Genomic DNA, 24,770 nt, shown 5'->3' with positions numbered 1-24,770 from the left:
ATGATCCAGAATGGGGTGGAGTTTGGGAGATGTAATCTAAGGGCAGAGACTTGAAAAGGCTCAGTCTATTGGCAACTTTAGTTGGAGAAAGTTGCTCACTTGGAGCTATCCCTGGTCCTGCAACTCTTGATCAGCCTTGCTCTGTGGAATCAGTCATCAGTTTAGAGCATACCAGAGAGGCTTCTGTGTTTGATTCAGATGTTGATCTAAGTCAGGCATGGCCAAACATGGCCCTCCAGCTGTTTTGGGACAACAACTCCCATCATCCCTAGCTAACAGGACTAGTGGTCAGGGATGATGGGAATTGTAGTCCCAAAACAGCTGGAGGGCCAAATTTGGCCATGCCTGATCTAAGTCAAGATCATCCAGATGTTGTTGGATTCTAGTTCCCATCAGTTCAAGTCATCATGGTTAGTGGTCAGTGACGATGGGAGGTGTAGTCCCAGGGCTTTTTTTCCCAGCCAAAACTTGCCAGAGCTCAGTTCTGGCACCCCTCAGGTGGGCACCATTGCCCTCCTAAGAGAACAAGGGAGGGGTTCATGATGAGTTCCTGCACCTCTTTATCTAGAAAAATAGCACTGTTCAGTCCAACAATACTTGCAGTGCCACCAGTTTCCCATCCTTGTTTGGACAGGGGTATCCTGCAGATCACTCCATCTTGGAGCACTTTTAAGACCTTGAAGGTCAAAACCACCACTTTGAATCTGGCCTCATAGGGTGCAGCAAAGTATCCTGGTCAAAGAAGCAATGGCTTCTCTCCCACAGCTTGTAAGCTTTGATTCCTTTATTGAACCCAGGAACAGAACGTTATGAAACTCTCAGTCATCCTCTTCCACTAATGATTCATAGATGCTAGGGTGACCATGTGCCCTACTTTATAATAATACTTTATTCTTTTTTCCATATAGAAAGTTACATTTGTTACTCAACTACTGTATTATGAAGACTTAGCACTCTATTTAAAGGGCTGTCCAGGTTAAAGAAGAAGAAACACAGGGGCCTTGAAGTTGCCCATCAACATTTCACACCTGGACAGCAGACTGTGTGCCCACCTGTTCACAGTCTTCCCCAGTATGGTGGGATTTGTTGCATTTTTATTGGAATTATAGTAATTATTTTGCAGATTGCATATATGCATAGCAATTTTTGTATGCAGATATGTGCCCCCTTTTGTCCTGTATTTTGGTGATACATTTTTTCTTCTTTTTCCAGGTGTAGGAAGTCGTCCTACTCTTTTCACTGTGCTTAGCAGTTAGTGCTTAAAATAGCATTGAATAGATTTTGGCATTTTATCCAGTATTTCACAGTAAAGGAGTGATGTGTTGCCACTTTCCGTTGCTAAAACCTCTTGACATCCCTTGGACATGATTGTGTGGAGTCGAGGAGCTGTTCATATGCCATTGTTAAAAATAAACTGTCTCCTCAGTTTGGCTAGATCCAAGCTTCTGTTACGCAGTTGGTCTCGCCGGCAAAGTTGTGGTTCAAAAGTCTGCAGAACCAGAAATGTAGGCTGTCTCTAAATTGCAATAATTTGGTCTTTTAAAAAAATAAAATAAAAAAGCTCGCAACTTTGCCACATAAATTTAAGCCCTTGCCTCCTAATTAGAAGTGACTCATGGCTCCCCCGGAAAGTTGGTGTGATCTACGTCTGTAGCATATAATTATCTCTCTCTTCCGTGGAGCAGTATAGGCAGCCACTTAAGCATTAATTAACTTTAATGAACTTACTGAGATCAACTTTGGCTTCTGGAGCAGTTTGGTTTATGCTGTAAATTTTGAAGACAAAACACTGCGCTGTGGGATTAAGTAATACCCTACAGCCAGCCTTGGGGTGTCCCATCTTTGTCCCTTCTCTGGGGCCACTTTTGAAATGCCAGCTTATTCCCTCCTGTCACGAAGAACTGGGGTGGACTTATTAGCAACAGCAAAATGCATGGGATTAAATCCACCATGTGTTATTAATCTTGGCAAGCTAATGAGAGGTTAATGAACATAGTTCAGTTGCTAAATTAAATGCAATGGGTCCCTTGCTTTCTAATAACTGAGCGTTTGGAGCAAAACAAATTGTTTTGAGTAGCAGAAGTGTGTTCTGGTTGCAATTGCCTTCATCCTTACTTGGGAGCAAGCCGCACTGAACACAGTTGGAGTTAACACCTGAGCATGGAACTAGGTTGCTCTTGCTGCAAGACATGGTGCTCTGTGGTAGACAGAGTGGGCATTTCCCCTTTGCCTTGCCTTTTTTGGATTTGTGCATCTCTTAAGTCCCTGGAACCTTTTCCTAATGCTTCTTACCTGCCCTCTTCCAATAGTTTGGCCCAGGTAACATATATGACCTGGGAGCATTTGATTTGCAGTCATTGTTAAAGTGAAGCATGGCGTAGGCCTCAATCATGAACCTTACTAGGAGGGCAGTGGGAGCCTCATCTAAACTGGTCTTGAGCACTTTGAAGGAAGGATGAGATAGACCAAGAATCATAGAATTGTAGAGTTGGAAGGGACCACAAGAATCTTCTAGTCCCACAACCCCGAGATTAAGAGTCTCTTGCTCTAAAGTATGTTCAAATGCAGTAAAATGAACAGAATAGTGTATATACCAGTTATTAATTGTGTTTATACCCCACCTTTCCTACAAGGTGGCCAATTTGGTGCTCATGATTCTCCTTCTTTATTTTATCCTCACAGTAACCTTGTGATGTAGGCTAGGCTGAGAGTAACTGTGAGCCAATGAGACCCAGTGATTCATGGCTGAGTAGGGATTTTAATATGTGTCTCTCTGGACCTAGTCTGACACCCTAAGCATATTTCCTAGGGACCAGTATATGCACAGCTAAATTATACCCCGTGCTAAATAATTACTTATATTACTCCAGCTGCAAAAGCTCCTCCAGAATTGTGAGTTCACAGTTCAGAGGTGATTTAGTAAGTGGTTCTTTTTTGACATTTCTCGTATTGTGAATTCCACTCGAGGCCTAAATTGCACATAATGTACATGAGATTCCTTTCTGTTTCTGTCCTGCATTAGCAACATTCACAGCTTCAAGGCATTTTAGTGTCAAAGTGTGGGAACTTGCTCATACTTTGGCAAGTCTCCAGGAGGAAATGGGAGCTCTGTGTTGTCAGCAGAGTAGGTGCCAGTACTTTAATAATGATGGCAGCACTTAGCGCTTTGGGGAGTTCAAAGCCCTTCACTACATCATTTGGTTGTAGTCCTTCCAGCAGCCCCACTGTTATTATGCTCACGTTGCAGGGGGCTGTAAGCTGAAGCTGACAGAGAATCGCCTAAGGCCACCTAGCTAGGTCGTGACTGGGAAGAGACTTCCTGGTTCACAGCTCGGCCTCTTATCCATTACGCTATGCTTGCTTTTGCGGTGTTGTTGCCTTAGCTTTCACTGTGCAGCTCAGCTGAAATATTGGGTCCAGCAACAAAAGCTCCTGCTGGATCAAGCCCCAAACCCGTAGAGTCCAGCACCCTAATCTCACAATGGTCAAACAGATCCCTGTGGGATGACCACAAAGAGGACGTGAGCACGATAGTCCTTGCCCTGCTTGTGATGCCCAGCAACACAAGAGGTAGAACATGGCCGCAGATAATACAACAGTTTGGCCAGGTAGCTGGATTTAAGTTGAATAAGCAAAAAACCAAAGTTTTAGGGAAAAACTTAACAGATATGGAAAAGGAGAAATTTCAAGAGGAAACAGGTTTGACTGTGGTAAAGAAGGTGAAATATCTAGGGGTTTACTTAACATCTAAGAATGTGAATTTGTATAAGGACAACTATGAAAAATGTTGGTCAGAAATTAAAAAAGATCTAGAAATATGGTCAAATTTGAAATTGTCAATGTTAGGCCGAATTGCAGTAATCAAAATGAATGTATTGCCTAGAATGTTATTTTTGTTTCAGACCTTGCAGATTCTTGACAAGATGGAATGTTTTAAGAGGTGGCACAAAGACATTTCGAAATTTGTCTGGCAGGGCAAAAAGCCCCGAATTAAATTTAAGATATTGACAGATGCTAAAGAAAGAGGGGGTTTTGCCCTGCCGGACCTAAAATTGTACTATGAGGCAGCAGCTTTTTGCTGGCTGAAAGAATGGATGCTCCTCGAGAACACGGACATCTTGGATCTGGAAGGTTTTAATAATGCTTTTGGTTGGCATGCATATCTTTGGTATGATAAAGTTAACAGCGCCTTTAAAAATCACATTGTCAGAAAAGCATTGTTTAATGTTTGGATAAGATATAAAGATCTATTGGAAAACAAAACCCCTAGATGGGTCTCACCAGTGGAGGCTAAAGCAGTGAAGAAACTCAATATGGAGGTCGGATGGCCGAAGTATTGGGAAATTTTAGAACAGGATGGAGATAAGTTCAAACTACAAAGTCAGGAGAAATTGAAGCATAAAGTAGAAAATTGGTTCCAATATCGTCAAATAATGGAATTTTTTAAACAGGACAGGAAAATCGGTTTCCAGGTGGAAAAATCAAAATTAGAAACCGAACTGTTAGAACCCAATACTAAGAATTTATCTAGAATGTACAACTTGCTGTTGAAATGGAACACACAGGATGAAACAGTTAAATCGGCTATGATTAAGTGGGCTCAGGATGTTGGACATAACATTATGTCAGCTGACTGGGAATGGTTATGGAACACCGGTATCAAATTTACGGCATGTAATGTCTTAAAGGAAAACATTATGAAAATGGTATACAGGTGGTACATGACCCCGGTCAAGCTGGCAAAAATCTATCATTTGCCCGATAATAAATGTTGGAAGTGTAAAGAGACTGAAGGTACCTTTTATCACCTTTGGTGGACATGCCCGAAGATTAAGGCCTTCTGGGAAATGATCTACAATGAAATGAAAAAGGTACTTAAATGTACCTTTCCTAAAAAACCAGAGGCCTTTCTCTTGGGCATTGTCGGCCAATTGGTGACAAAGAAAGATAGAACTTTTTTTATGTATGCCACAACAGCAGCAAGAATACTCATCGCAAAGTATTGGAAGACACAAGATTTACCCACTGTGGAAGAATGGCAGATGAAAGTGATGGACTATATGACATTGGCCGAGATGACAGGCAGAATCCGTGACCAACGAAAAGAGACGGTGGAAGAGGAGTGGAAAAAATTTAAAAGCTACCTTAAGGACTACTATAAACTTAATGAATGCTAAAATGTTGTGGTTTCCAGAAGCAAAAGGGTACAGGGATATAAGGTTAGACTATAAAAGAGGACTAAGATGATAGAGATTGGAAAGTAACAATTGGGAGTTGCTAGTTGAATTATGGACATTGGGATGCAAAGAGGGGGGGTATGGGGAAGTCCAAGAAAAGAGGTTTATGAAAATATGTTTGAAATTATACGTGTATGTTTGTCTTTTTTAGTGTTTGTTTGTTTTTCTTAAAAATGTTGTAAAACCAATAAAAATTTTATAAAAAAAAAAAAAAGAACATGGCCGCAGAGGGCTACTAGCCACAATGGCTCTTTCCCTCCACGAATTTGTCTAATCCTCTTTGGAAGCCATCCAAGTTGGTGCCATTTAACTGGGATCTGTCTAGTCAAGTGACAAAGGTGTGGTGACAGGCCTAGAGACCTGTGAGGTAAAGTTAAATTAGTTAGGTACGGTTAGCCCTGAGGGAGAAGATACGATTATGAGGCAAAATGGCAGTCCTCTCCAGGCATGGAGGACATGGGTGGCGCTGTGGGTTAAACCACAGAGCCTAGGACTCGCCGATCCGAAGGTCAGCGGTTCGAATCCCCATGACGGGGTGAGCTCCCGTTGCTCAGTCCCTGCTCCTGCCAACCTAGCAGTTCAAAAGCACATCAAAGTGCAAGTAGATAAATAGGTACTGCTCCAGCGGGAAGGTAGACGGCGTTTCCGTGCGCTGCTGTGGTTTGCCAGAAGCAGCTTGGTCATGCTGGCCACATGACCTGGAAGCTGTCTGCGGACAAACGCCGGCTCCCTCGGCCAATAAAGCGAGATGAGCACCGCAACCCCAGAGTCGGTCACGACTGGACCTAATGGTCAGGAGTCCCTTTACCCTTACCTTTACTCCAGGCATGGGGAGGGATGTCATGCACATCATGGCACAAACTTGTTTTCTGTTGATCTGGAGGGCAGGGCCTGAACCAATGGGTTTAAATTGGAAGAAAGGGGTTTCAACTAATCATTAGGAGAAGCCCATGTCATCTGATTGCCCTCCAGTTTCTGTTTCTCATTGGGACTCAGCAATGTTCATCACAATATGTTTTGAATGTGTTATAAACATGCAACACCAGATGGTGCCAGAGAGCAATAAAGGAATTTATATGGATTTTTACATAGGTTTCCCCTCCCCCCTTTGTTGTAACAATTTAATTTCTGACTTATTTACAGCATTTTCATTCTATATCTGGATCCACCCCTGGACAGATGAAAAACATCAGTTGACTTTCCCCCTTTCATATTGTAAGATCAGAAGGTCGGCAGCTCAAATCCGCACAACAGGGTGAGCTTCCCATTGCTCTGTCCCAGCTCCTGCCAACCTAGTAGTTCGAAAGCATGTGAGTGCAAGTAGATAAATAGGTACTGCTGTGGTGGGAAGGTGAACATCATTTCTGCGCACTCTGGTTTATGTCACGGTGTTCCATTGCGCCAGAAGCGACTTAGTCATGCTGGCCACATGACCCGGAAAGCTATCTGTGGACAAACGCCGGCTCCCTCGGCCTGAAAGCGAGATGAGTGCCGCACCCCACAGTTTCCTTTGACTGGACTTAATCGTCCAGGGGTCGTTTACCTGTTACCTTACCTCCCTTCCGTAAAGTCCATCTGCAGTTATTGTTTAAGACAGTCTGAGGTAACTCTCGCACAAGATACAGCACGAGAGTGCCTCTGGTGGTCCTTTTCATGTGTGCATGCACCACATAGGAACATTGATGTGGGGTAGAAAGGGAGCCATTTTAAAGTGGAAGGCTTTCCAACCCCGATTTAAGCCCGAGGTGTGAAAAAGCACTGGCTGAGGGTTCCTGTCTTTTCTGTTGATTCCAAAGGGTGTTTCTCCCTGCTCTCAGGGGAGCTGTGCAGCAGCTGCCTTAACCACAGCCTGACTGTTAACATGGTGTCAGGCTGCACAGGAGATCATGTTGCAGACAGCTAGACGGGGAATTCTTCGGTTGCTTTGCTAATTATGATCACTAGAGCTCCCCGCTCCCTTTTGAATTTCAGGCCTAGTAAACTGCATCTGGTGTGGTTCTTTAATTAAGATTTTGTATTTACTCAGCTGAAATGCTTATACATTTGGATTGTGGGGGTGATGCAGGTTCAAGGCCTTTGCTTACCTGAGAGCAGAATATTTTCCTTCCATGATTGCAGGGGTGGAAACAGCCCTGTTGTGGAAAAGGTGAGCAGGTGCAGGTTTTTGCCTGACAGTTATAATCTTCACATACGGCTAGAGATTTGACTAGCAGAAAACACTGTTTCTTTTATTTTGACATGAGAGTTAAGCATGCAGACCCCTTTATCCTGTTTGAGGTTCCACATATATCAAAGTAGACCAAACTTCATGCATTAGCATATATTTGAATTGGTTTTAACACAGGGATAAGGGAACAAAATTTTCTAACCATTCCCCCTACATGGCTGATGTGAGTTGGAGAACTGCAGGTTCCTCAACCCTGGTTAAACCCTTGGCTATGCTGACTGGGGCTGATGGAGTTCAACAAACATCTGGAGGGCCAGAGGTTCGCTCACCTCTGCTCTAACTGATATTGAAGGATAAATTTCCTATGCATCAGAACTTTGATATGCACGTACTTCATGTAGCCTTTGTTTGAAGAGGGAGAGAGAGAGAAGTGCTTAGATTTTCTTACTATTAAAAAATAAAATTCTAGAGAACATGAGTAGTGGTTAGGAAATTATAGTTGTAAAGGTCAGCATTGAGAATCTATATTTTTGCTTTTTTCCTATCAATGCAAGTAGCTGTTGCTATGCAGGTAACTACCAACAAATACTTGATTTTGACTGGAACATGCTAAGTTGGCTGGCAAAGCAAGTACCGTAATTCCCTCAGGCCTGCCATAGCGATGTCATTAAATAAAGGAAGAAAGGAAATAATCCATTCTGTTCTTCATGTTTTCAGACTGAACCTTTGATGCATGAGCTAAATGTAGACAAACCCCAACTTGTGGGATTATGGAGCTAGGTATTGTATTGAACTGCCTATACTTCCATCATTTTTCTCACTATGAAACATTTTATAATTAGGAATGTCAAAAGAACCCACTTGTTCAGCATCTCTTTTCCTGCAGTGGTCAAGGAGAATTATAGAATGGATGGGACCACAAGGGCCATATGGTTGCAGTGCAGGAATATTTTGTCCAATTTGGGGCTTGAACCCGTGACCTTGAGATTAGGAGTCACATGCTCTACCTCAGTCATCCTATTTACAGCGTATTTCACTTTATGAAGAATGTAATGTCATTATTAGTATCATTATTATTATTTAGACAATTAATATAATGCTTAATTGCAATAGTCTCTAAGTGGCGTACAAGGAAGATAGTACAGTGAAAATAAAAAACAATTAAAACTATAAAATCAGATTTCAGTTAAAATGTCTGCTGATTTTTTTTATTTATTTTTTTAAGTATTCGGTAGGCACCAGACGTTCAGTAAGGAGGGGGCCTGTTTGACCTCAATCAGTGATCAGGCAGGGAATATAAGGGTTTCCATCTTGGTAGCAGCACAGTTCAAGGTGGACTTTTGTAGCAGTTGCATTAATACACATTTGCATGCCTTCTAACCATTGCAACTTATCAGTTCAAAGCACTTTCCCTGAGCTTAGCTAAGAGTTGTCCTCTTTGGTTATCATCGATACTCACCTTTCATCTCATAACCTCAGTCTGCAGGACCAGACATATTTGCATCTCTGAAATCCCCGCTCCCAACGCCCTTCCTAGTATAGATGACACATACAGTGCGCTGCTTGAGAGCTACATGTATTGGAGGAATATTCCCCAGGGATTATGACTTACTTTGAAATCTGGCTTCATTGATTTTGCAGAGTTCACTGGTTCGGTTCGGTTGTTACACAGAAGGACTACAGATCCCTCAAAGTAGGCACTATGATTTTGTCAAGGAAATATGCTGAGGCTCCTGCCAGAAATCCGCTGGTAGCATCTTGAAATATGTTGGCACGCCAACCTTTTTGCCTTTGCCAGCAAAGAACGAGGTCACATTTTAACCACATGACAACCACACCTGTGCTTGCAGTCTGGACAGTGAACTTCTGGGGTCTACAGTGTACTGTGTCAAATAAATACAGCATTACATGCATGCCTGCTCCCTTGTATGAACCTGGCTTACTGTGACTTGCCCTCTCTGCCAGATAAACATAATACTTGGGAGGAGGCGGCAAGTGGGCCGTTATGGGTCAGTATGGAGATGACAGAAGGGATCACTGTAGACTCCTTGAATCATAAAACTTTTAACCCTGTTGACATATTAACATGCACCATTTGAGGTTTGGGCGGGACCCTCACCTTCCAGCACCCTCATGCCAGTCATGCTTGCCTGAGTAACATCATGGGAAGAATGTTTCCAGCTACCCCCCTCCCCCGCCTCGGGAAGCCTTATAAGAAGCTGCTGAAGGAAAGGGACTGTGAGTACGGTAACATCACAGGGTGAGCTGCTGCCTGAAGGTGATTCCCAAAGGAGCTGTGTTCCTTTGGAGAAACTGATTCTAGGTTAATTTGCGGCAAACATACCAGCAGTGGCCAGGACATCGAGGACCAAGGTGAAATTGTTCAGACTCCCTTGTTTTTGCTACTGCCCGGAGGTTTAATATTACTGTGTATTACATTGAATTTTTTTATTTTTCATTTGCTGTTAAATTTGCTGGATGTTGCTATTTTATTGCTGCTGTTATGAAATTATTCTTGAAATGGTTGATATTTTTGGGTGTATTTTTCTAAGCTGCTTTGAGCATAATTTTTTTGTGGCAAGGCGGCATGCACATAAAGTGGTGGTTGTGATGATGATTGTAGAAGCAGAAAACCTTTAAGACAGAAGTACACATTTTTCAATCTCTTGCTCTTCTGCGGGGGGGGGGGGGAGCATTGCTTATTAGGGATCCGTATGACGGGTGGGCAGTTTACTATTTGCAATATCATTTGGAGGAACCCAAATATCATATTTTGGGGGCTGGGGGCGATGCAATCACTGCAAAAGATTTACCCTGGAATGGAAAATTTAAGTGAGAAGTGCAGGAATGTCCAGTGAGTAGGAAAGCTTCACGGATCTTTCTTGCCTATATTTCTTTTCTGGCATGATGTTTTCCAGGTGTGTTTCTCCATAGAAGTAATCCTAAAAGCACTTCTTGGAGAAAAGCCAAGTTTTTGTATGAAGTTATTGTCTTGTTTAATGACTTGCATCTTAGAGTTGATGAAGTGCTCAGTGAAGACGAAAGCTAGGCCAAAAGTTCAAATGAGCTTGGAAGGATGGAACAGGGGTAAAATGCCCTTTTGCCTGCTGCTGCTACCTCTTCTTGCATCCTTGCAGCAACAAAAGCAGGGCTCCTCCTAGCTGTTTTCTGCTCCTCCCGGCAGCTGCTAGTCGGCATTTTGTTCCTTCCATAGTGTCATTGTGACCAGCGGCGGAGCGGAGCAGTCAATCGGGTGCCTGTGCCCTGCGCCCAGGGGTGGGGCCAGCCGGGGCAGGATGCTCTGAGGGGCCTCTGAGGAGTCTGCCTGCCTCCTCCCACTCAGCCGCCCTACAGTTTGGGGGGGGGAGGTGGCAGGTGGACCGGTTGCGGCAGCACAGGAGCCTGTGGGTGTCTAAGCCACTGTGCCACTCCCAGGAGAGACGTGTGACTTGGGTTCACTGCAGGGCCCCTGGTGAGTGCTGCCTGGCCTTTTGTCACCCCCCTCAGTGGTGACACCTGGGGTGGACCACCCCTACCGCACCCCTTCCTCCGCCACTGATTGTGACCAGTGTTCTCTTCTCATGTAGCATGGTTCAGTGGGGAATCCTGAGGTGGGGTGGAAATGGCTGCCATGTAGAAGGAACATAGGCTGGATAACCTAGACACGTTCTGAAAATCACTGCCCATGTCCCCACCCAAAAATAGTTGAAATGCCCCTTCATCATTTTGCTGCCCATGAATATGAGGGCGGGCTGTACATTTTGTCTCTGCCATAGTCAAATTTTCCTTTGACAACAACTAAGGCAATGGGTGGCATTGTGGTCTAAACCACAGAGCCTAGGGCTTGCCAATCGGAAGGTCGGTGGTTTGAATCCCTGCGACGGGGTGAGCTCCCGTTGCTCGGTCCCACCTCCTGTCAACCTAGCAGATTGAAAGCACGTCAAAGTGCAAATAGATAAATAGGTACAGCTCCAGCAGGAAGGTAAACGGCGTTTCCGTGTGCTGCTCTGGTTCTCCAGAAGCAGCTTAGTCATCCTGGCCACGTGACCCGGAAGCTGTCTGCGGACAAACGCCGGCTCCCTCGACCTATAGAGTGAGATGAGCGCTGCAACCCCAGAGTCGTCCGCAACTGGACCTAATGGTCAGGAGTACATTTACCTTTACCTTTAAGGCCATATTCACATATTATGGATATGTGTCAAGGCACAGTGAATTTGCATGGATTACCTCTGCCACTGACATCCACAGCTACATTTGAAAATGGGAATAGGGTCTCTGCATGTACAGGTGTATGCATATAAAGCTCTCTCCTTGTGATCAGGAACCCTGAAAAATCAAAGTCTCCAATCATGTACCGAGAGCCCTACTTACCTACAGGTATATGGGGGTGGGGCGGTCTGTTTTGATCTTAAAATGAATGTGTGGAGGTCAAGGGTGGTAGTCATAGAGTCATAAACTTGTAGAGTTGGAAGGGACCCCGAGAGTCATCTAGTCCAGCCCCTTTTCAATCACAACTTGCTGTTGCATACTCGAAGCTTGTGTTTCCATTTCCATCCTCCGTGTATTCATTAACCATGGAATTGTTATGGTTTTATGTTCAGCTGTACCTACCAGTTCAACATTATAAACCATGACATCACATCCAGTGAAGCAGTAGGTGCCAATCCGTGGCTGGTTGCTGCTGCATATGTGTAGGATCTGGGTGCAAGGTAGATTCTTGGCCCACCCCATAAGCTTTGTTTTCATCTTATGTTACCGGATATGGTCAGCCGGTCACCACAAATCACCATGCCATAAAATGTTGAGTGAATGGATATAAAATTAAACCTTAGGAATAGCTTTCCTTAGCAAAATCTTCTGCAAATGTGCAGATGGTATCTAAGTTTCAAATATGAATACATTATCAACTTAATAATGATTTTAAAAAATTCCATTAACTTTCCCAGTTTTGGTAGGTTCAATTTTTGGTGTATTTGTCTTTCAGTTTTCTGAGATTCGCTCACCAGGCTCTTGTTGCCTCAGAGTTAATTTAAATGTTTACATTCTCTTCCCAAACAGGTTTCTGTCTGATGCAGGAGCCCTTTTTTAGAAGAAGCATTTGTTTAAATGGGCTTCACTGTACTGCTGAGATAAAAAGCTTTCCAGGCTCATCAGAATATATGTTTTCACGCAGTTTTGCATCTCAAGTCTCCAGAATAAAACAACTGCTGGGAATCATATTGGAAATAATTCTTCACTTTGCAATTCCACAAATACACAGTTTATTATAGTTTCAAAGAGAACTTGCCCTCAAGCAGAGACATTGTTTTGGGTGCCAGAGCAAAGATTAAAGCTAAGGGTGTTTTTATTATATATGTAAAAAGAGAGATCTATGAAAGAAAAGTGAATAGAAAAAGCTTTAGCTATATTAACTCTGATCCATTAAAACATGTTCTTTCAGCATGGTATCCCCTAGAGACTTTGCACTACAATTCCCATCATCCCTGGCCATTGGCCAGGCTGCTTGATGTTGATGTGGATTATAGTCCAAAACACATGGAGGCTACAAGACCGGGGGAGATTGTGATATAATGACTCTTGTCTTTGTACCTGCTAAGACAAGTAAGACCAGGGGCAGCCCGTGCATGCAAGGTGAAGCCATTTGTCTCAGGAAGCCAAACCAATCCCCTCCCATTGCCCTCACTGCTGCAACTGTGCCCATGCTGCTGCATTGTGGTGGCAGCATGGGTGCAGCCTCAGGTTGAGGAGACAGTTGTGGTGACAGGGCTGGCAGCAGTGGGGGCACCACAGTGGAAGCAGGGAGGGGACAACGTAGGACCCCAGATCTGTAGGGGGCATGGGCATCAGGGCAGGAGCAGCATCTTGGCCAGCCCTGAGTAAGGCCAAGGTTCTGGCTACACATTAGGCTGGCAGATCTGGGACTGATCTCTTATATCTAACATTATTTTTACTAAATATAACTATGGGATATTGCTGCTCTGAATGGGGAAGTGGCTTGGATTCTTTCCTCCGCCACTTTCCACTGATCTAAAACTCCCTTATGGAAGCTATTTGTTTTGTGGGGTGAGGGGTGGGAACATACAGGCACCTGTATCATGCCTGCCCTAATTTTTCCCTCCAGAACAAATAGTACCTGGGGGAGGATTAATTTGTGAAAACAGCATATAAAAGAAGGGTTAAAAAAGTCCCAATGTCACTTCCTCAGTGAAATTGCAACCCTTGTGTTTGCATCTATCACCAATCTCCCTGGATAAAGTGAAGCTTGGTGATCGGTTGCGTATTTTATCGCATATTCTGATATGGAACTTGATAACCTTGGTGTCTGTGACAGGTGGAAGGAATATGATAACCAAACTTATGGCACCTGCAGCAACTTTCCTTCCTTAAAATTCAGTATTAAGTTAACACAGATTCAACAGCAGGAAAAGTTGGATTCTGTGACTTGTACACATTCTGCAGAATGAGCACACTTTCACCCACGGTTCTCTATTTTGCATAATGTATTCTGCTTCTGATAGTTACACAAGAAGAACCCTGTTGGATCAGAGCGCAGGCTCATCGAATCCAGCATCCTGTTCCCCACAGTGCCAATAAGATACTCATTGAAAGCCCTGCAAGCAAGACATGAAGGCAATAGCCCTCCCTTGCTGTTGTCCTCTAGTGACTAGTATGGGACTCCAACTTCCATGAGCCAAAGCCACAATGGCAGATGGTGAGAAAGGATGGACACTGTAGTCCAACAACATCCAGAGGGCACAAATACTTGAAAGTGAGTGTGGCCTCCTCAGACCTAAGGACTGTATGAGCTGCTCAGGGAAGTGGAACGGGGTATTGCTGTTACTAATCTCCCTTCAGCCCTAGGGAATATATAGCATTGGTGATGTTTGAACTGGAGGGCTTCCTGGTCCAAAGATTATTCAGTCAGCCCCCAGACTACACTGTCTCTAAATGTGACAGTCTCTGACATGTACTTGCCAAATGTATGTGAATTACAAGTGACTTTTGGTTCGCTGTGCTCACAAATTAATTGGTGCCATGAGCAGTGTGGAGTTATGCAGTGCAAGGTGTGAAGAAGTCCAGAGCCTGTTTCTTTTGTAGACTTGATATTACTTGTTTTGCAATCAGTCTCATTGTTCCTTCTGCACTGAACCAGTGAGTCAGTTTCCGTTGTTTGTGTGATTTGATATTTTTTTTTGAACAGTTATACAAGAGGCCTTCTTATAACAGACAGAAAACACAAAGCTTACTGCAGGAGGTGTGGGCATATATTTTACTTAATAACAGTGGAGTCGGTTGCAATTTGACTGTGACTTTGAGCATGGGAGGTGGGAAAGAGATGGTCTAGAAAATAGTTTCTTGTGTGGGCAGCCTTAACAACAGGGTACCAAAGATCTTTCAAAGGAGACCGAGGACAGAAAGAATGCTGTAAAGCAAAAAGGTTGTTGAAAGTTCAGCAAGGCAAATTAGCTGCTGGCTCCCAAAACATTAGGTTATTATCAGACCTTATAGGTGCACTAAAAAACAAGGTGTGTGTGTGCACGCTTGCCTCTTTTACAAGTTACATGGTCTATGACTATTTTGAAATGGAGTTGCCATCCAATTAAATATATCTTAAGCTGATTAATCATAAGAGTAGGGCCATTGCTAGGCACCTAAAGGACTTGGGGTGGATGCTGATGACACATATTTGCATAATATTTCCATATGCTAATATAGATGCATCTGGCCAGTTTAAGATGGCAGTGTATTTTGCAGTGTGTCCTGCCAATGGGTATGCAAAGTTTTTGAAAGAGGGAAATGGATAAGAAAACCAGGGCTGTTGCAAAAGACCCCAGGCTACTCCCTAGTAACTCACCAGCTGAAGATCAATGATGATGCACCAAGTTTAATGCGTTTTTGTACATTTTTACAGCCATGTACTATATTGCAAAATTTGGAAAAGTGCAAAATCTGAAGGATAGCTTGAATACAGTGCTGCCTTGGTTCTCAAACTTAATCCATTCTGGAAGTCCACTCCAAAACCAAAGTGTTCCAAAACCAAGGCATGCTTTCCCATAGAAAGTAATGCAAAATGGAGTAACCTGTGAATTTTACTATGTAACGAGACTATTTATCCATAAAATGAAAACAATAATCAATGTACTGTACTATAAAATAAATAAGACAGTTTTGTAGATGATAAAAATTATCATCCATACCATCACAAAAACAGATTAACCGAAAAAGCCTCAAAAACAAAAAAGCAAAATAAATAGCAAAAACAAAAGCGCCAAACTTAATCCACTCCAAAAGTCTGTTTGACTTCTGAAATGTTTGAAAACCAAGGCGCAGCTTCTGATTGGTGCAGGCGCCCCGAAAACAATAGCCGACAGCCGCCTCAGACGTTTGGCTTCCAAAAAACGTTCACAAACTGGAACACTTATTTCTGGGTTTCAGCGTTTGGGAGCCAAGGTACCACTATAATCCGAAGGATATTTCTGTTCCAATCTGCACATTAGTTCAGGAGGCATGGATCAGGCCAGTTTGCACAGAAATTGCATTCCTCCATCCCCTACACTTTTTTGTGTGGCTGTTGAACACCAGTGTCTTAGCAGTCTGACCCAGTGGCAAAGTGAAAGCTTGCACACAGATGGAGGTCTGAAATGTAACTGAAAGGTCAACAGAGTGTTTTCTAGGAGTGATAACTCCTCAGGACTAAGCAGTAATCTGAAAGCAAAGAAGCTTTGTCAAGAGATATTCATGAAAAAGAAATGTGGGGGGGGGGGGAGGGAGGAGAGAGAGAGATTCTGGAATGAGGCAACAGTCTAGCAGTTTATCTTAGCTGTGTGAAATTTCCTCTTGCACATGGCCTCAGTAAGGAACAGATGGTACCTTGGAGGCCCAAATCCTTGCACAGCGATACCATGTTGTGTAGCTGGCACGATGAAGGCTGTGCATTATAGGCATGAGGTAGTCTCTTTGGGCTTTGAACTCTCTGAGCCTTGAGGAATCTTTTGGAAGTGTGTCTGGATTCCTGGCTCAGCAGGTAAGACTGGCCGTATATCATAGATTGTGATAAAGAAGCTGTGTTCAGAAGCAGAGCCAGCCCTGAAGAATGATTGGATGCTCTCAGATAAGAGAAGTAGGCCTGATGTACTAGAACAAGCTGCAGCTATATATCATGGTGCATGACCCTTTGAGCAGTTAAAAGTGCAAAAATAAACAGTCAAATTTAACAGTAAAAGAATGTGGCTAGTGAAGCAGAAGTTGCTGCATTCTATTTGCTAAAGTAGAGTGGGGCTGCAACTTATGCTCACTCCCAGCACTTGTGATCGCAACCTTACATGGGTGGGTGAGAGAATAAATAAATGGAAGTGGAATCTATACACATATAAAAACCATTCTGAAAATAATTTTTTTTTAAAAAAAGTGTTTTAAAAAATACATTGAATTTTCCATACGGTTCACCATCGCTATCTAGTATCACCTTGTATTAAAACGTTTTATTTGCAGCCGTATAGCTGAGTCCGGAGAGTTTGGAAAACACACCATTCCCAGCTTTCCATTTATTTATGTCAGTAATGGGGCTGGCAGGTGAAGTTCCGCCTGTCTCTCCAGTGTGCGAATGGAGAACTAAGCTTCAATGCTCTGACTTTTCAAATATCCTGAAAATTGTAATGGCAAGGATTTTCTGTGACCTCACAGAACTCCTGCTCCCAGGGTATCCTAGGGGAAGAGTGTAACTGTAGAAGCAGTATAAGATTGGAGTACATTTTGCAGTTCTTTGCATTCTTGAAGTTCTTTTGCTGTAGTCACAGAGGATCTGTTGCCAGAACATTGTTGCAGAATCTTGGGGGATTGTAATGAGGTGTGGCAGGAAAACCAACCTGCTGCCACTGCCAAGTTTGCAGGAATACAATTCCACCTACGCCTGGCCCATTCATGGCATCTTCTCCATCAGCTGGAAACTGGCCATTAGCCTGAAAACACTCTGAAATTTGCAGGGCCTCCTGAGCACCACTGTATTTGTAACTGAGAGTTAATGTTCTGAACGATGATAAAATATCAGATGGCTCACACAGAGCCATATGGTTAACAACCTGTATTTCAGAAATATATAAGTCAGCTTCTTGCTTGGTTTGTAGAGGGATGGTCATGCATGTTTTTATCTACAGTGTGAATAGAGCAAATTATTTTCCCTTTTTTGTGGGTGGGGAGGTGTAATAGGAACAAATTCCCCATTAAACCTTAATCTTTACTTACAGCTGACTAAGCTATTCCAGAAAGCAACCATAGCATCGATGGGTTGGTGAAATAAGGGAAACTGTCATGTGATTATTCACTGCATCTCACAAACAACATCCTAGCAATGTTGGGAGCCTATCCCATTTGTGCTACCAAACAGCTGATGTGAGCAACTGCATCCCAGGAGGTAATCAGAATGATTTGTATGCACAGGGAACTGGCTCTTGAAAGTAGCAACATGCCCATGCTCAAGTTATGCGTAACTCATGACTTCTCCCCAGACTCGCCAGGTCATTCTGGAGTGATGTCTCCTCCTCCTCACTGTCTTGCAGTTATGACCATTTGGACCTTGCCATCCAGTGGAACTGATGATTGAGAACAGACAAAAGGAAGAATTCTTTCACACAGTACATGCCCATAGGATGTGGGGCTCACCACTAGTTTAGATGACGTTTGTGGAGAATAGACCTAACAATGAATCATGGAATTGTAGTGTTGGAAGGGACCTCAACCCCCTGCAATGTAGGAATCTCAGCTAAAACATCCATGACAGACAGCCATCCAACCAACCTCTGCTTAAAAACCTCCAATAAAGGAGAGTTCATAACTTCCCGAAGGAGACCTTTCTACTGTCTAACAGCTCTTACTGTCAGAAAGTTATTCCTGATGTTAAGTCAGAAGATCTTTCTTGCAACTTGAGGCCATTGGTTTGACACCTTCCCATGAGCCTTTGGAACCCAATTCCTCCCAGCAGAACAAGGAGGGCACAGGGTGGAAGCTATGGAATGGAGGACGAGTGCCCACCTCTAGACCAAAGGGTTGGTCTTTTAAGACTAGTTATCCACAAAGGGGTGGAGCCTGGGAGAAGTAGTCTGGATGCAGATGCTTTTAAGGGCTCAGGGCAGAGCCATACCTACATTTCAAGCAAGTTCAATGCACATTTAAAGCGCATGACTTTCCCCCAGGATTCTTTGGGGGAAGTCATGTGCAGGGTCTCGATCTGCCCTCAGCTTGCCCTCAACCCTCAAGGGAGTACTCAGAGCTGTCAGTGGTCCTGCAGCCACTGACCTGCCTTGCTCCCTTCCCTGTGGGATCCTGCATTGGGCAGGAAACCTCTGAAAACATATGTTGGACATAAAACTGGAAAGGTCTGCTGCCTTCATTCATAGGTTTTACAGATAAAACAGGAATGCCATTGTTAGCAATGGAAAATATATAGTTCCATGGGCTCTTTTTATGACTTACACGTACATGGTACTTCTCCTAAAATATCATCGTCGACGGAGAAAAGAATAGAACTGGCAAGTTTTGTTTATTTTGACATTTGTTCTCAAATGTAAGTGGGGAGGGGAGAACTGACAAGATTAATCTCCGCACAGTAACAGGATCATATCACTGAAAGCAGGGTCAACATGATTATACAGATCCCCGTGTCATTAGTACACAATGGCTTTTAAATGAGCCAGATTGAATTAAGCGTCCTAATGGAAATCACATCCAAAGTAAACAAATGCAAACCAGAGCCTCTGTTGAGTGACACATCTATCCGTCAGTTGGTATTAGAAGGGCAGGGCGGTGTGGTTAGCCAGCCAGCAACAGAAGCATAAACGTAAATTTGGATTTGCTAGATGAGTTGCACAAGTTATCTAAATTGGATATACTGTGAGGTACAGTTCGACTGAATATGCCATACATGCTGGTTAAGCTCATTTTGATTTTCAATTTTTTTTTTTTGGGAGGAGAAGGATGGGAAAGGGGTAGATGGAAAAACCCGTAAAAGTATAAGGCTATCTTGTTATATATTTAGTATTCCTCTGTATTCAAGGGGGGACAACTTCAGAGTACACTGCCTTTTTAAGGGATACACCTAAGATGTTTTAAGTAGAGCTGCACCAAGTTTTTGTGCATTGTTCTTTTTTAAAAAAAATGTTTTGAAATGTGCACACTGAGTGTGTGTGTGAGAGAGAGAGAGAGAGAGAGAAAGAGCAGCTAAGCAAGTTATAGGAACTTGGAAGGCATTTTTCCTCCATCTATGTCCTGAACCCTATTCATAATTACAAATTTGTAAACACACATTCACAGTTCTGTTATATTAGGGTTGTCTGAGGGAGAACTAGGCTGCCTGTGTCTTCAAGAAGAGTGCTGTGTGAGCCAGCCATGTCTTCTGCAAATTACACTAATGTGCTGATGTGGAGGTAGAAGTAGAGGAAGACCCAGTCTCCTGGGTCCTCATCTGTTGCCCCTTGTCTGTTCTGTTCAGTGAGGTCCAGGATTCTTGATCATGCCATCCTCTCTGTGTAGCTGGGAGAATATTTAGAGGGCATTCCCATCTCACATTACTGCATTGTGTAGACTAGACCACCATTCTGAGGGTTCCTAAGGTAAACAGTCATAATGATTAAGCCATGTTATGGATCAGTTCATTTGTCCATTTGAAAGTGATAAAGGTAGATAATGTACTTTTGGTATCGCAAATGCCTAACACGTTGTGGTAATCCAACCCATGCATTGACAGGGTTTTTCTTTTTACATAAAATAACAAAGTATGATCACCTTTGAGCATTCGCTGTTCCTAGCAATAACAAACATCAGTTATCTAATGGCTTTACATTGTCAACCACCACCCTCATCTAATTGTTTACGTCAGTGGACCTTAGAGACAGAATGCATATATAGGGTGGCATCCAGTGCTATTCCTACTCAGAGTAGATCCACTGATGTTAATTGAGATGACTAAAATAGGTTCATTAATTTCAATAGGTCTACTCTGTGTAGAGTCAGCACTGGAGACAACCCATTGCCCATGACATCTGTGATTTCACTTTATTTAGACACACCTTTTAGGTCTTTGCTTGTAATTTGAATAGCTGACAGAGAAGTAGCTTTTTAACACTCACATTTCCTCCTGTAATGTACTTGATACGGCTTATGTTGTACACCATATAGGCTGTGTGCACAGCCTTTTAATGGAGTGCCCATTTAGTTCCTTTTAAAGCTCTTCATTTTGTAGCCTTCTTTCCCCTTAAGGTTTATATATCCTTGATCAGCATAATGCTGGTTCTTTAGTCGCACTGGCTCCCCCAAGCCGTTGGAGGGGAGAGGAAATGGGAATGATTATCTTCTTGGCTTGTGTTTTCATTCGTTCAGGAACATTACAGAGGGGTGAGCAAAATGCTAAAAGCAGTGCTTTCATTGACAAAATGTTGTTGGTGATTCAAAAACCAGACCCATGGAGGACCAGTTCATGGCTTTTGCAGCCTAATCTTGTGCAAAAGTCCCAATATATTCAGTGGACTCATTCACCAGATGTCAATCCTTATGTGGTCAAAATAACACCATCCACACAGGAAATTTCAAGAGGCATGGGAGAATCCCATTCTGTAGAACAGCCTCATAATAATTGATATTTGTCAGCCTCAAGGCTGTTGTTGTTACCCTGCAAGAGTCGTTTATTGGCTTGAGCATTTTAGCTATTGAAATCCTCTCTTTATTCTTTGTTGCCAGTTGTTTGTTCCATCTGAAGGTGAAATTAGCGATAATATTTACTGAGGACAAACTTCTCTGTTTTGTCTCTTGCAGTCTGTTATTTATTGAACAACAACTTCAGCCCAGACCTGTGCAATGAAGATGGATTAACTGCACTGCATCAGGTAAGTGTTTAGGGAAGGTGAAGTGTGACATCAGGCAGGGTCAGATGAAAGAAAATGCTTACGTAGGCTGTTGCCATGCTGTCAGTGTAGCACGGGAGGAATGAACTAGAACTGCAGGAAGTCCCCAGTTACTTAGTAAGCCAAAGGAGATAAAAGGTTAATGTAGTTTGTGTTGATCTGTAGAAAAGAATAAACAGGGAACACACCTAGGATTCTGGGACAGAGAAAAAAAATAGTGCTCCTCATTTTTGAAAAGACAAAGCCTGGCTGCTTTGGGTTTGCCCCTGATGTAGGTCATACCTTGGAAGTCGAACAGAATCCGTTCCAGAAGTCCGTTCGACTTCCAAAATGTTCTGAAACCAAAGCGTGGCTTCTGATTGGGTGCTGGAAGCCCCGTCGGATGTTCGGCTTCCAAAAATAGTTTGCAAACCGGAACAGTCACTTCCGGGTTTGCAGCGCTTGGGAGCCAAAACGTTTGAGAACTAAGCTGTTTGAAAACCAAGGTACAACTGTCTTTTGTAACATTTTGTTGGGTCCTAATAAAGGTATTACCTGACTGGGATTTCAATAAACTAACTTACGTTTTCCTTGTTACCATTTGGAAGCTGGCTGTACACCATTGGTTGATCACCATTGGCACACATACACACCTACGAAGAATTTCACCTGTTGTGTTATATAGATGGTATCTAATACTGAGTAAATTGGCAAAAATGTATAAATCAAAATCAAATAAGTGTTGGAAATGCAAAGAGAAAGAAGGTACTTTTATCATATGTGGTGGTCCTGTAGTAAGATTAAAGCTTATTGGGAAATGATATATAATTAATTGGAAAAGATGTTTAAAATAACATTTGCCAAAAGAACCAGAAGCTTTCATTCTTGGAATTATAGGGGTAGAACTACCTAAACAGTACAGAAATTTATTCATGTATGTGACTACAGCGGCAAGAATGTTATTTTCCCCAAAATGGAAAGAAGTTCTGACGAAAGAAGAATGGATACAAAAACTTATGGACTATGCAGAAATGGTGAAACTTACCAGGGGAAAAAAAGAAATCAAGATAAAAAACTTTTTATATATATAAAAGAATGGAAATGGTTTATTGAATATTTACAAACAAATTGTAAACAGATAAGGACATTGGCAGGGTTATTGTAATAACCTGCAGTTTCATCAGAGTATATAATTAAAGTAGATGAATAAAAGAATAAGTTAAGTTTATTTAGAATATGCAGGAAATGATAAAAAAAAATCAATTTCAGGAACCATAGAAAGAGGAGGAAGTCAAGTTTTGAAATGTTAAGATGACTGTAAAACTATTGAAATGTGGAGAGAAAGAGAGAGAGAGAGAGAGAGAGAGAGAGAGAATTGTACCTGTTGTTCACACAAACTCCACTCTGGCTAATAATTTTATGTTGGGTAAAATAGCACGGGGAAATGTTTAAACCTCACTTCCCGAGATCCAGATCCCCACATGCATCCTCACATCTGTTTTAATAAACTAATACAAGGATGTGGATCACAGCTGGTTCAGAAAGCCCCTGCCAATATTGGACTTATAGGCTAACCCAGTAGAAGACAGCTTTATGTGTTTTGAACCAACTGTGTAGGTTAAATTGATGACAGCATAAGCAGAAGTGTCCTCAAACTGGATGTGCTACATACATGTTTCTGATCTTCAAAACAACCCAAAAGATGATGGACCATGCAGGATAATTGGCAGATCCTTCTAGGATAGATCATTATAAGGCAGATCATTCAGGTTGATAATGTGTTTGAATGGGCTTTTGATGTGGGGGAAATGAGATTGGACTCACTGTCGTATCCTTATTTCCTCAACTTTCTGAAATCAGATGGCTGCTGGGTTTTCCGGAGACCATCTGGATGCCTATTTTCTAGGCACTGAGGAGGTGGGTAGTAACAACAGAGGGAGGGTTGTTAAGCTGATTCTGGAGGCGGATAACTTCATCCAAATTTCGTTCTTTCTTAGTAGGTTTTGTAAATGCAGCTATTGATGCCCCATGGCTGAAGCCCAGATTCTTCTGCAAATGAGCATTATTTTTCTGGCACTGGGTAGTTGTTTACTTTGACATGCAAACTAGCTCCTGAAACAAGCTAAATATAAAGATATATATTTAAATATATATTTCAGCAAAGCTTCTAAAATCTTAATGGCAGTTGGTATCTGTTCTGGTTTGTTTGTTTAACTGATTTTATGTAAGTGCCGTTGTTGTTTTAAACTGTTGTTCTATTTCAAAAAATTGTTTTTATATATGTAATTGCAAACTGTTTTTTAATATATGTAACTGTTTTGTTGTATTGTAAATCACGTGGAGGTGTCTCATAGGAAGTGATTCATAAATTAAGTTAAATAAATAAATAAATATGATGATGTTTCCTTTTTGTTGACCCTATGACAAAGGAAAACATTTTTGGTCTGTAAAAGTGACTTTCTAGTCAGGTGGGAAAGCTTTTGCAGAAAGCAAGCTCACTAAAATTATTGACTCCAGTATCATATATTGACCAGGTTCATTGTTCAGTCATCACATAGCTTAAAAACTGTTTGTTCCTCTAGTCATGAGCAGAAATGAGGACATACAAGGGTCAAATACCATTTTGTGTGATAAATACCATTTTGTGTGTTTATACCATTTTGGTGATAAATGCAAACATTAATAGATAATGTGAACATGTAACAATGTCATATCCCTACTGCAGATGGAAGGCAAATTTCTAGACAACTGAACTCCAGATATCCTTTTGTTGCTGGTATTTGACATTTAGAATTTCCTAGGGTGGTGTTTGTTACATAATGGCACCACACTAAAGGCCCGATTCCAACATTATGTGCAACGAACCTCCTGGTGGGATTGTATTTGCAGGTTGCTCCTCCTGTCGACACAGTGATCAGTTGGGTAGGGAATGAGGCAGTCTATTAGATATCCTGGTCCTGGTTTGTGAAAATTCATCAGCATTTTAGTGCAAATTCCTCCTAACGTATGGATCTTTGTATGCTGTTTTGCCTAAACTACACATTTTTGCAAATTGATTTCCCCTAACATAATGCATTTTTAAATATTATTTTCACGAATTTATGCATTTATATGCATATGCATTTTTGTGCACATCTCTTGACTAGAGAAATGCACCATTTAGAGAAGTGTGATGGATAGCTGCGCACATAGTGCAAACTAAGTTTGCCTTTAAACGTGAATTGAATCAAATTTCTCCCCCCACTCCCATCCCGAAGTATCAGGAACAAGCCAGGCCGAATTCAAGGTGTCACAATTAAGATATAAAGCCCTCAATAGCTTGGAACCAGTTTATTTAAAGGATCGTCTCACCCCCATATGTAACCCAGTTAAGTGCATCAGTCTGCTGGAACTGGCACTTCTGCAAGCTCTCCATAACATCTGCAGCTCCAAGATCTGTTTGCAGAACAGGACATGGATGGCGCTGCTTTTTCCCTGCCTTAAAACTGCACCATG

At 42.3% G+C, this 24,770-nt stretch overlaps 1 protein-coding gene across 6 annotated transcripts in view; it reads left to right on the top strand.

Moving 5' to 3' along the window:
- Positions 1-24,770, top strand: part of PPP1R16B (protein phosphatase 1 regulatory subunit 16B) — a 113,652-nt gene that overhangs the window by 74,236 nt on the left and 14,646 nt on the right. For 2 of the 6 annotated variants that reach the window (XM_083508090.1, XM_083508091.1), the window contains exons 3-4: positions 21,208-21,278; positions 23,136-23,192. In XM_083508090.1, the coding sequence (XP_083364216.1) occupies positions 21,208-21,278; positions 23,136-23,192 (128 nt within the window). Of the gene's footprint in view, positions 1-10,770; positions 11,016-11,725; positions 11,782-21,207; positions 21,279-23,135; positions 23,193-24,770 lie in introns of those variants that run through there. The other 4 variants (XM_083508093.1, XM_083508095.1, XM_083508094.1 and 1 more) reach the window with 4 other exon arrangements.

Source organism: Podarcis liolepis (genome assembly GCF_965112155.1).
Source record: "Podarcis liolepis genome assembly, chromosome: 6".
Classification (NCBI taxonomy): Eukaryota; Metazoa; Chordata; class Lepidosauria; order Squamata; family Lacertidae; genus Podarcis; species Podarcis liolepis.
This window is presented reverse-complemented; position numbering and strand designations above follow the sequence as displayed.